The sequence below is a fragment of the Vombatus ursinus genome, unplaced genomic scaffold, assembly GCF_900497805.2.
Source record: "Vombatus ursinus unplaced genomic scaffold, bare-nosed wombat genome assembly UNPS02010394.1, whole genome shotgun sequence".
Lineage (NCBI taxonomy): Eukaryota > Metazoa > Chordata > Mammalia > Diprotodontia > Vombatidae > Vombatus > Vombatus ursinus.
The window spans coordinates 7,063,979-7,076,230 of record NW_020950172.1 but is presented as its reverse complement, the minus strand read 5'-3'; the positions used below and the strand labels follow the sequence as shown (position 1 = coordinate 7,076,230).

Below are 12,252 nucleotides of genomic sequence, written 5' to 3'. Positions count from 1 at the left end.
GATCAGTTCACCACTCCATCAACAAAGCATTAGTGGCACACGACCTTCCTAAAGGCAAGCAAAGAATGGGGCCTGGGGTGGAGGATCACTGGGGTACAAAACCACAGAAAATCCAAGGAGGATGAGGACGGACCGAGAAAAGGACACTAGCCTTGGCCATCTACAGGACCCTGGTGATCTTGGGAGGAGAGTAGTCTGGAGTGGGGGGAGAGGATCAGTCATTGAAGGTCCCTGCTCCTCTCCCCTGCTTGGGGGCAAGCTAACCCTTATTTCATCGCAGAGGAACTAAGGCCCACAGAAGAGCAAGGAATAAGATCTGGGTCTCACAGCATGTCAGGGACAGAGCCACGATTGGAACCCAAGTGTCCACTTCCCCATCCCCGGGCTCCGACCAGTTCCCAGGTCCACAGAAAGCGATGGTGAAACAAAGGTGGGGTGGGAGGCAGTGTGTGCGTCGGGGAGAGGTGGGAGGAAGCAGAGCCGCTTCTCGAGCGAACAGGGGCCACAATGAGGCTGAGGGGAGGGGCCACAATAGGGTTTGTGGGCGGGGCTAGGCCTAGGGGACCGGGGCCTCCCACCGGGATGGTCAGTTTGTTTCTGAGCCGCAGCTTCTTCAGGCTCCTCCCCACCGCTCTGCTGGGGACGAAATAGGTGAGTGCGGCCCCAGAGGTGGCTGCCTGTATTCCCCTCCCCCCACCCCAGCTTTCAATTATTTTCCTGATGTTAGTATCTACATAATTGCCTCAGGGCCAGGATTTCCATTAACCACCCCAAATCTGTCACTGACCCCTCCAAAGCCCCTCATTGTGAACCCCCAAACCTCTCATTGATCCACCCAGAGCCCCCTCATTGTGAATCCCAGACCTCCCAATGACCACCCAAACCCGTCACTGATTCCCCTCGAGTCTCCTGAGGTTCCTTCTGTCACCCTGCTTATTGCCACTTTGGGGGGCAAATGGGGACGGGGCCGTGGAGTCCTTGGTTTCTGTCTCTGGAGGCGGGGTGACCTTGGTGTTCTGGGCCCCCAGTCGTAGTCCCCCCCTCCCAATTCCTCCCACTAAAAGATCTCTGTTTGTTGTCCGGGTGCCTCGGAGACCGGCCGGAGGCGTGGCCGATCTGACTGCCACAGCCCTAGAGGCCAAATTCTACCAGCAAGGAAGAGGGCTGCGGGCTCCCAGGGGTAGCCTCTGGCGGGGTCAACAGCATCTTCTGCCTCTCAGGTGCCGCAAACCTCGTCCAAAGTCCGGGATGGATAACAGCGTGTGGGTGGGCTCTTGGCGGCCCCACCGACCACGGGGCCCCATTGCAGCACTCTACAGTGGTCCTGGGCCCAAGTACCAGCTGCCCCCTAGCACCGGTATGGCACGTCCAGGATGAGGGGACTGGGAGGTTCTGAGGGAGATAGGACTCGGCGCCCCCAAACCTACGGCAGCCCTAGTGCACTAGCCCTCCCCCACTCCCCCCTCGGGAGACTGAGGGAGGGCTCTGGGGGACGGTAGGATCGTGTTGGGCAGGATGCCCAGCCTCCAGTCTCGGGAGGCAGGAGGGGTCTGGGCAGAAGAAGACCCGGCCCAGTGTAGCAAAGGACAGTGAGTCTCTAACTCGGCCGAGTCATGGGGAACCTGGGAGATCGATGGGCGGTCTCTGGGCAGGGAATGGGGGTGGACCCTCCCGCCCAATTCTGCATCCCCTTCTGCCCTGGATTCCCTCCTTCCCCCAGGTTATAAGATGCACGACCCATCCCGTTTCCGGGCACCTGCCTACACATTCGGCACCAAGATCCCCGCACACCACGTGACGTATGGCCCCGGCCCTGGGCACCTCATCCCGCAGCGCATGACAGTTCGGGGCCCCGACGGCGGGCCTGCCTTCTCCATCTACGGGCGGCCCCGAGATTGCCGCCTGTTCCGCACTCCGGGCCCTGGTCAGAGAGGACCCAAGCGGAGAGTTCAGCGCACCCCGCGCTGGGTCCCAAACCTAAGCCCTACGCCCCCGCCCCCGCCTCCACCCCCTGATAGCTTGGCTCCGAATCTCCAGTCTGGGCCCTGATTCCCTCCCCACCCCCCAACCCCTAGCGGGTGCCTAGCCTTCTCAGTTCTCCCCCGAGAGGATGCGGAGACAGGGAGGACCTGCTCCACCCACACTGAGGAGAAACCCACCCCGACAGCCCTAAGGTCCCTTGACTTGGACAACCCAGCTAGATTCCGCTTTGGCACCTCAGTGGCTCCCGAACGGTCTCCCTTCTCTGACCCCCACCACCCATGGATCTAGGGCCCAAGTGTCCCCTGGCCCACTTGAAAAGCCCCCAGCCCAGGCGCTCCAACCGTGCCACCCAGGGACCGACCGCAGCCCTCCTCCCTGCAGGTCGCTACTTTCCAGAGCGAGCCACCCATCTCACATTCCCCAAAGCCCCCAGGCATTCTATGGCCGGCCGTATCAAAGACTTTCAGGAGGACCGGACCCCCGGTGAGCCCCCAATCTGCCTTCCAGACTGGTCTGGAACAGCACCTAAATACTGGGAACACACACACACATGCACGCATGCACGCGCGCACACACCCCTTGCTCCAAGAGCTGGCGGGGGGTAGAGCCAAGAAAGGGAGTTTGGGCAGGTTCCTTCCCTTCTCTGGGCCTCAGTTTCCCAGTTGTAAAATGAAAGGATAAGGTTAGCGGGTCTGACGATCTTAAAGAAAGTCCTTGAAAGATGGTAAGGAGGTCATTACCTCCCCCTCCCACACCAGCAGTCAGGGAACAGATCTCCCACACCCTCACCTCCCCGGCCCAACCCGCTCTCCTCGCCTCCCCTGCGCCCCAGGCCCCGCGGCCTACACCGTTCCCTCGCTCTTGGGCTGCCGTCTGATCGACAAGGTTTCGGCTCCCACTTACTCCATCTGTGGCCGACGTACTATAGGCGGTTTCTGCCAAGACCTGAGCAAGGTGGGGATGTAGGTGGACCGGGGGGGCAGGACGGGACCAAATGGGATGGGGGGGGGGAGAGAGGAGAGGAGAGAGCGAGGCAGACTTCCGGGCCGTAAGGTCTGAATCATCACACCCCTGCCCATGCAGACCCCGGGCCCCTGTGCTTATCACGAGGTGAGTCCTGGCGTGTACAAGACCAGGGCTCCACAGTATACGATGCAGCCCCGCACCTCGCTGCCGCAAGACAACTCCGCGAATCCTGGTCCAGCGGCCTACCATCCTCAAAAGGTGGGGGCAAGGGATCTCAAGCTGAGGGCCGGGGAACAGCTGACTGGAGGGACAGACTGGGTGGGGGAAAGAGGGAGAAAGGGGAGAGGGGAGGAGAGGAGAGCGAGACAGAGAGCTACTGACAGAGAGAGAGAGAGAGAGAGAGAGAGAGAGAGAGAGAGAAGGAGAGAGAAGGGGAAAGAGAGACAAAGAGAGAGACAAGAGGAAGAAGAGGAGGAGGAGGAGGAGGAAGAAGAAGAAGAAAGAGAAAGGAGAGAGAAGGGGAGAAAGGGAGAGACAGAGAGGGAAAAGGAGAGAGAAGGGGAGAGATGAGGGAGAGAGAAGGAGAGAGAGAGGAGGGGAAAGAGACAGACAAAGAGAGAGAGAGATCTAGGGGAGAGAACAGAGGACTCAGAGAGATGTGGAGTGCTCCAAGAGGAGGGAGCTAAGGGTCCTCAAAAAGGTGGAGTATTCAGGGAAGACTTAGGGGGCTTCCAGAGACGTCTCCAGCCTCTGCTCCAAGAGAACTTGGAGAGATGGGAGAACGGGAGAAACGTTCAAAGAGATAAGGACCCCTAGGGCCCAGGGGCCTCAGGGGAAGGGAAGGGCTCAGGGGGCTTAGAGGCCTGGTCAGGGGGCAGGTGGTGGGGGACTCCTGCTCAGCTCTCCCTCTCCCCTGCAGCATCGCCAAGCACCTGGTCCCTCCTTCGGGATCCGCCACTCTCAATATGAGGCCCCGCTTATCGTGGATCCACAGGATTAATCCCTGGGAGGCCGGGCAGGCGAGACCCCACTCCCCACTCTCCCGTAAAGCCTCCTGGCCCAGCCCTGTCTCTGTCCACTTGTCCTGCCGCCCCCATCCCCCTGAGTGTCTGCGCGTGTGGCTGTGGCCGCTGCCTCCCTTCCCTCGGCATAAAGCAGGCCCCTGGCGGGCCACAGAGTATCCTCCCTTTTCCTCAGATCCTGGGCAGCAGTGCCCCGACCGCCCTTGCAGCTGGAGCCTGAGCCTGTCTGTCTGTCTGTGTGCCTGTGGCCCGGTGCGGGAATAAACCTCCATCTCTAAGCGCTGCTCCTTCGTCCTCTCGCTCTGAGCTAGCAGACACTCTTACCAGCCCCAGCGCCCACCAGGCCCGCGAGGGGCAAGATACTCCAACTGCCTCTCTGGTTCCATTTCGGGCCCCTGGGGCCTCAAGCCCTGGCCCACCCACAAGCAATCGCCCCTGCAAACTGGAGAGTCCCATTAAAAAGTCCTGAGTCTAGCAGAGGGCAGGGCGGGGCGGGGAGGAAAAACCTTTCCTATGCTCTGCTTTCCCCACTGTGTCCCTCAGTCCCCACCCTGGCCCAGACTGGCCTTTGAGTTTAATTGTTTGAGAAGTTGGCCATGTAAACGGCCCTGTTTAGCTTAAAGACTGTTGGACCAGACGGCAGGGGGTAGGAGGGGGAGGCGGAAGGGTTCCACCTGCGAAATGACTTGAGAGATTTGTTTTTGCGGCTTCCATCACGCCTCTGACGCTCCTTATGTGATTCTCTTACCTCGGTTTCCATCTTGGTAAAATGGAGATAATAACACAGGCTCTATCTCCACCACTGTGAGCAGTGTTTCTCAAATCCGGGAGCTCTATATACATGTTGCTATACTTGTCCTTAGGGTCTTTTAATGCCCTGGAGCTAGACCCCACTTCTAAGATCTTGAACATCTGGGTGCCTGCTCTTTGCCTAACACTGTGCCAGGGGATACAAGGGCCTTGTGAGACAACTCTCACCTACAAAAAGTTTACAGTCTTCTGTTCAGGAAGAGCGCTACTTAGCCCACATCAGCAGGCTAGTTAGGGAATAGTACAAGGCAGTCCTTTTGGGCTGAGGGCCAATCCAGAGAGCCCCACTGTGGGAGGGCAGAGTACCCAGGACTGGACCCTCTCTGAGCCTCCAGCCACAACCCCCCACCCCCAACCCCACTGTGCTGGCTCTGCTAGCACAAGCAGCCTGCTGGTAGGGCACAAAATCACCTTCAGACCTGGTACATCAATGATGCTGATGATTCACGGGAAAGCCAGGCGCCTCTGGAAAGAGGGCTGGGCTGCACACAGCTTGTCCACTTTCCCTCAAGTTCCCTGGAAATGAGTGAAGCTTGGTTTCAGCATTCAGTTCTCACCAGGACCCAGACCCAGCAGTACAGTTTGGCAGAGGGTGCACTAAGCTCTGACTCAGAAGTCTTGGGTTCAAATTCAAGTTCTCCTGCTTACTAACTGTATAGCCCCAGCTAAATCATTTCCTGTCTCTGGATCCCAATTTTCTTTGTAAATGACTGCAGAATGGGGCAAACCACGGATTCATGCTGATTAAGCCTTTTATCAAGGACTTGGATAAAGGAATGTTTAACCAATCTGGGAGTTATACAAAGCTGGGAAGGAAGAGGAATGCATTGGATGAGAGGGTGTTAGGCTTTTACCCTAACAGGCTTCCTTGACCTGCTAGCGCATGGGACTGAGCCTAGTGATCTTTTTTCTAATTATTATCTTTCTTCATGAAAATAAATGTAAAGTCTTACATTTGCATTGAAAAAAATCTATTTGAACACAATATGCCAGAGGTTGTCTGACTACGGGAAAGGACAGAGAGACTCATGTCCTTATTCCTAGAAGCTCTGCCTCTCAATGTAGTATAGGATCATCCCATTGGTTTTTCTAGCTGCCACATCATTGCCAAGCTTGCTGCCTACTAAACACCTCAGGTCTTTTTCTTCCCAAACTGCTATCTAACCATGCCTTTCCCAAGTTACATTTGTAAAGTCAATTTTTTGGAACTTGAATAGAAGATTTGATTGCAATAGCTGGGATGGGGAATGTGTGCTAAATGTACGAATGGTAGTAGAGCTACCCTGGTCTGGTTTTCCTACAGTATGCTTTTACAGAAACAAGTAACTATCAGCCTATCACATACCCACAGAGGGAGACAAAGGACATTGTTTGACCACTAAGAGCACACTGCCTGCTTTCCCATGAGTAATGTACTTTGGAAACTTCATCATAACTCTGGCCTCTGTCCCCGGCTTGGCAACATGATCCAGCATTTTAAAAATTGTTTATTAATATTTTGTTTCTTACTTTGCCATAGTTATTCCAAGTAACATTCCCCTTTCCCCTCCCAGAGAGTCATTCCGTATGACAAACAGTATTTTTTAAGAGAGGAATAAACAAGTCAGCACAATGGATCCATACATAGAAAAAGTCCAGAAACATGTGTCATGTGTAACAGCTGTGGACCTCCCATCTCCATGTAGAAGTAGGTTGGAGGTGTCTTCTCTCTTCATGTGAGTCCTGCTTGAGCTTTCTAATTTTGTTAATTTATTCTTGATTTTTTTTTTGGTGTGCTATTCTTTCTATTTCAGTTGTTGTAGTTATCATGTAGATTATTTTCTTGGCTCTGCTGACTTTTGTCTGCAATCAGTTTATATAGGTCTTTCCATGTTTCTCTGCAATCATCACACACATCAGAGTAGCATTCCATTATATTCATGTACAACAACTTGTTAAGCCACTCTCCAATTGATGGGCATCTACCAGATTTCCAATTCTTTGTTTGCTATCAGAAAAAGTTGCTATAAATATTTTAGTATATATGAGCATTTTCTTCTTATCAATGGCTTCCTTGGAGTATAAGCTCAATAATGGAGTCTCTGATTCAAAGGGTACGTACACTTTAGTTACTTCATTTGCATAATACCATTGCTTTCCAAAATGATTGTACCATTTCACAGCTCCACCAACAATGTATTAGTGTGCCTATCCTTACACAACCCCTCCAACCTTGATAGTTGTCATTTTTTGTCATTTTTGTCCATTTGCAGGGTGTGATGTGAAACCTCAGGGTGGTTTTGATTTGCATTTGCTTTATTATTAGTGATTTGGAGCATTTTTTTCATGTGCTTGTCAAAACTTTACAGTTCTTTTGAGAACTGTTTGTTCATAGCCTTTGATTGATACATATATAATCATATATATAAAATCATATAATCATATCCTATGTAATCATAATCATATAAACCCTTATCCAGTATTTATTTTTTGAACATGACCTATGATTTTATTGGTCTGCAGAGCTTCTGCCAGGGGATTTTCTCTACCAATACAGGGCAGCACTTTGTTAGCAATTTTAAGTCTTAGAGAATTACCTGTGGCATGGAGAGGTGAAGTGATACAATGATAATTTAGTATTATTTTTGTTGGGACTAGCATTTACATATCCCTTTTATTTGTGCAGAGCACTTTAGAAATATTATTTCATTTGATCCTCACAAAAACTCTGAGAGGTATTATCCCCGTTTTATAGGTGAGGAAACTGTGGCAGCAGAGACTAAGTAACTTGCCCAAGGGTCACTCAGTAAGTATCAGAGGCAGGATTTGAACTCAGATCTTTCTGACTTCATGTCCAGTGCTCTAGCCATTGTGCCAGAGTCACATAGCCAGTATGGGTCAGAAGTGAGACTAACCCAGTCTTCCTGACTCTGAATCCAGCTCTCTAGCCACCATACTTTGTTACCTCCCATAATCTATCACTCAAATACAAGATTTCCTTCAACTAATATAATAATATAATTATTTCCTTCAACTAATATAATAATAAATCCATAGGATTTAACAATTCAAGTTAGTGCTTGTTGTTCAGTCATTTCAGTGGCGTCTGACTCTGTGTGACTCTACTTGGGCTTTTCTTGGCAAGGATACTGGAGTGGTTTGCCATTTCCCTCTCTAGGTCATTTTACAGATGAGGAAACTGAGGCAAGCAGGGTTAAGTGACTTGCCCAGGCTCACACAGCTGGGAAGTATCTGAGGTCACATTTGAACACAGTTCTTTCTGACTCCAGGTCCAGGGCTCTCTATCTACTAGCTGCTCCATTATATAAATTTAATTAATTAAAGTAAGTAGCACAGTATTAAACCAAGTCAACAATCATTTATTAAGTGCCTGCTATGTATCTGTGCTAAGCACCACCCATACAAAGTGTGAACACCAAACCCTGTGAACCCCACAAACCCCAATTTATTATCTAAGAAAGAGACAAATGAAATTGGGGTACATGTGTCCACAATTTAATTTCTCTCAAGCTGGCTTGACATGCATTGCATGGGAGTTCAGTCCAAAACTGGGGCCTCCTAAGAGTACCAGTTCAGAACTGACTTGTTTTGGGATTTTGGGGTACAGCCTTACATGTCTTTCAAAAAGTAGGTGTTCCCAAGGGGTGCCAATCAACCATGACTGGCCAATGTACAAGGAGGTGGGTTATATAATAAAATGAGATCTTGAGTCAATGCTTTAGATCACTTAGTGATGTCATCTGGCCATCAAAGGAAATACCACCCCCAGTCTTGGGAGTCTGTCTCTCCCCAAACCTGAGTAGGACAAAATTAATTCAGGCCTGGGCTGGAATTTGACCAAGATAAGAAGATTCAATGCAATCTCATTATCAGAGATGTCCTTCTGAAGAACTTTGGTCAGAAGACTGACAGGGTGGAATACTGAGTTTCCAAAACACAGATTACCAAGAGAAATCATTTTTCACATTGCACCATCTGATTCTAATGAAAGGCGTAGCCTTCTCAATGAATCACTAGCTGATATGGTCAACATTTCATCAAGGTGTCTTTGGGGACTTATAACAATATGGGAGAGAGGAGGGAGAAATTGATCTATCAACACATTGACAAATCAAAAAAGTCCTCTCCACAAGTACAGATACAGAGACCCAAAAGGAAAAAGTAATTATAACAAACTGAGACAGGTAAGATACTGACTAAGGAACAGAACAATATCCTGGTTTCACGAGCCTTGGCCTAATTATCCCCATACCATTACCAGGAATTAAAGGACCCTAACTTATGCAGTGTTATACTAGTAGCAGATGTCAAGGCTAAATACTCGATTCTAAAATTCTAGGCCAAATAGCTCAATCTTATACGTGCATCTTACCATAACAATCTCAGTTTTCCAGCATTAATCTTTTATTTCATAGATTTAATAATGTGCTTACAAAACTTTTGATTATGGAAAATTGCCATAAAAGAGGGACAGTAAGGGAACGGTGCTTCCCTAACTTCATGTCAATTCCAGGCAGAAGTTATGTAAAGGCTGACTGCATTGAGTCAGGCTTAAAGTCTGCCAGGTGTCATAGTGGGGAAATTGAGTCAGGAGAATCCTACCTCAGCTCATGTAGACCTTCCCGACCTTCCCAGGAGAGCACCCTCTGCAGTTTATAGAGGCAGCTCATAGACCCCACACAGGGTTTCTGGCATCATGGTTCAATGGCTCACCTTGATAACCAGACCTGGAACCAGACTCAGAAATAAGTCAGTTATCAGTCCTCCAAGGTCTTGAATAACAAGTCTCCAATAATCACAGTTGCAGATGTGACTATAATCTCACATTGGTTAGGGAACATCTCTAAAGTGAACCCCAAGTAGTTTACATGCATTCCTACACATGGTCCAGTTCCTGATTAAGTAACACCATGAGTAAAGTCAAATTTCACAAGTTACTACTCTAACAGATTGGCATCTCTGTTTCTCAAGCTTATTTATCCCTCTCTAACCATACTTAGCCTGGAAGAAGGAGACACTTTTAGGGGCAGCTAGGTGGTGCAGTGGATAGAGCGCCGGCCCTGGATTCAGGAGGACCTGAGTTCAAATCCGGCCTCAGACACATAACCCTTACTAGCTGTGTGACCCTGGGCAAGTCATTTAACCCCATTGCCTAGCAAAAGAAAGAAGAAGAAGAAGAAGGAGACACTTTCAGGAATTGAGTCTTATACATGTGAGAAGTTCGAACACTAATTTGAACCCTTGCTAGGCCTTGGAATGAATTCAGATCAAAACAGCAAGATCCTTCCCACTTACAGCTCATTACAGTAATTACTTCAGCATTAATACTTCCGATACTGCTCCTATCGAGCTGCTGACTGACTCTGTTTCTCAGAAAGCACCCATTAAGGCCAGTCCAAGGACACAGGACACAACAAGCCTAGGAAATTCATACCTAGGAAAACAAACTCGAAATTCACGGTAGGTTTGGACGTAATTGTCATCAATATCAAATTACTGCTGCAACAAATTAGCTTGCAAACAGAAATTTAGTAGGCCTAAAATCACACAAAAGATTTTGCAAAACATTTCTTCATAAAAAGTATTTCACTTTCTTAAAAACAGCTTACTGTTCTCATATCCCGTTACTGTAACAAACTAAATTATAAAGGGATCTTTCATGGTCCTGTCTTGCACAATTACCAAGTTTCCTTTTACAAAAATACTTTTACAATAACTTCAAATAGCTTAGTTAACAATCTCAAATTTCATAACTGAGAACCAAATAATTTCAGCTGAAACTTTGTTTTAAATATAGACAAAACTGGGAAGTTTATGGTTTCTTAAATTACGGTACTTCAAAATGTTACAACACATGATCAGATAGAATGACTTAGCCGCTTCTTAACCCATTTATTTTTCTCTTTCTCTGACAAAACAATTCTTAAACTAACAACATCTAGATTATAAGAGAAATGACTTTTCTAACAACACAGATGATACAGTTGTTTACCAAACTGGACAATTTAGAAATGTAACAATGCCTTACACATGTATTTAAAACTTGAAACAACCCATTATCAATTTAGGTAAATGCATTTCTAAATCACCTTGCACAGAGAATCATTTATCTCATCATTAATATGTTGGAATTACAACCTGAAACCACCTTATATATTTTCATAATAGCCAAGATTTCAAATGAAAACTCTGCTCTCATAGTAAATATCAGTATTATTATTATTACTTATTTATAACCAAATACACTTCATTAAATGTTAACAATGTTCAAAAAGATTTTGTCACCATCTTTTTTAGAAGGCCCAATTCATATACAACAAAAATTCAGATTAAAAATTGCTTTTAACAGCATTTCTACCTCACAATGGTCCCTTAAATTTTTACAATCTAAGAGAATTTTAGAAATACAATACAATTTAGAAACACAAACAATAAACTTCAGATGACATCAATTACATTTTCAGATTATCACATATAGAAATTATTGGTCTTATTACATTAACAATATATATTAAATTTATGTTAACAATTATATTACTTTAAATTAGAGAGATAATAATAATGTTATCTAACATATGCCAGTCATTTTACAATCATGTGATCCTTACAATATCCTTGGGAAGTTCCTCCCCTTACAAAACAGTAAATTGAGGCAAAAAGACAAATAAAATCAAATCTGGATTTATAGTCGCTAATGATAAACAATTTTTTTAAAATCCAATACCCTTTGGCCTGTTGAAAGGAAATACTATCCACAAATTCATACACTCCTTTAAAAAAAAAAGACACATAGCAACAATTCCCAGCTCTGAATAACTTTTTTTCTCTTTACTTCCTTTTCTTTTTTGAGGAAATTAGTTTCCATTTTTTATTAGTTTATTTTGACTTATCAACAATCACTTTCATAAGCTTTTGATTTTTAAATTTTTCTCCCCTTTCTCCCCAAGATGGCACTCAATCTGATATAGGCTATACATATATTCCTATTAAACATAGTTTCACATTAGTCATGTTGTAAGGAAGAATTAGAACCAATAGAAAGAACCACAAGAAAGAGGAAACAAAACAAAACAGAAGGAAAAAAATAGCAAATACTATGCTTCAATCTGCATTCAGACTCCACAGTTCTTTCTCTGGATGTGGATAGCATTTTCCATCATGAGACTTTTGGAGATGTCTTAGATCCTTGCATTGCTAAGAAGAGCCAAGTCTATCAAAGTCACTCATCGTACAACGTGGCTGTCACTGTGTACAACTTCCTCCTGGTTCTGCTCCCTTCACTCAGCATCAGTCTGATGGGGTTGGAATCTGAGCCCCAGAAAGGAAAAAGCCTGGACTTCCCCACATGGCCAAATCTCTGGCATTCCCCTGAGGCTATAGTCCCATCAACTGGTGCCTCTCTATGGCCCCAGACCACTTCCCAACCTTGGTCCCACCTAGGCTCCATTTCCCACCCTTGGGAATTCTATTA

General features: G+C 47.0%; 1 protein-coding gene across 3 annotated transcripts; it reads left to right on the top strand.

The window, feature by feature from the left end:
* Positions 1-588: 588 nt before the first annotated feature.
* ODF3B (outer dense fiber of sperm tails 3B) lies at positions 589-5,806 on the top strand. 3 transcript variants are annotated; one of them, XM_027854403.1, is made up of 7 exons: positions 589-651; positions 1,221-1,357; positions 1,721-1,924; positions 2,365-2,466; positions 2,816-2,937; positions 3,067-3,207; positions 3,869-4,237. In XM_027854403.1, exons 2-7 carry the CDS (start codon positions 1,249-1,251, stop codon positions 3,947-3,949), a joined length of 759 nt encoding a protein of 252 aa, XP_027710204.1. In that variant the 5' UTR covers positions 589-651; positions 1,221-1,248; the 3' UTR covers positions 3,950-4,237. The 3 variants fall into 3 exon arrangements, with proteins under 3 accessions (XP_027710204.1, XP_027710205.1, XP_027710203.1); XM_027854404.1 differs by lacking the exon at positions 589-651 and having other exon boundaries at positions 1,145-1,357; positions 4,147-5,806; XM_027854402.1 differs by lacking the exon at positions 589-651 and having other exon boundaries at positions 1,145-1,357.
* Positions 5,807-12,252: the final 6,446 nt, after the last annotated feature.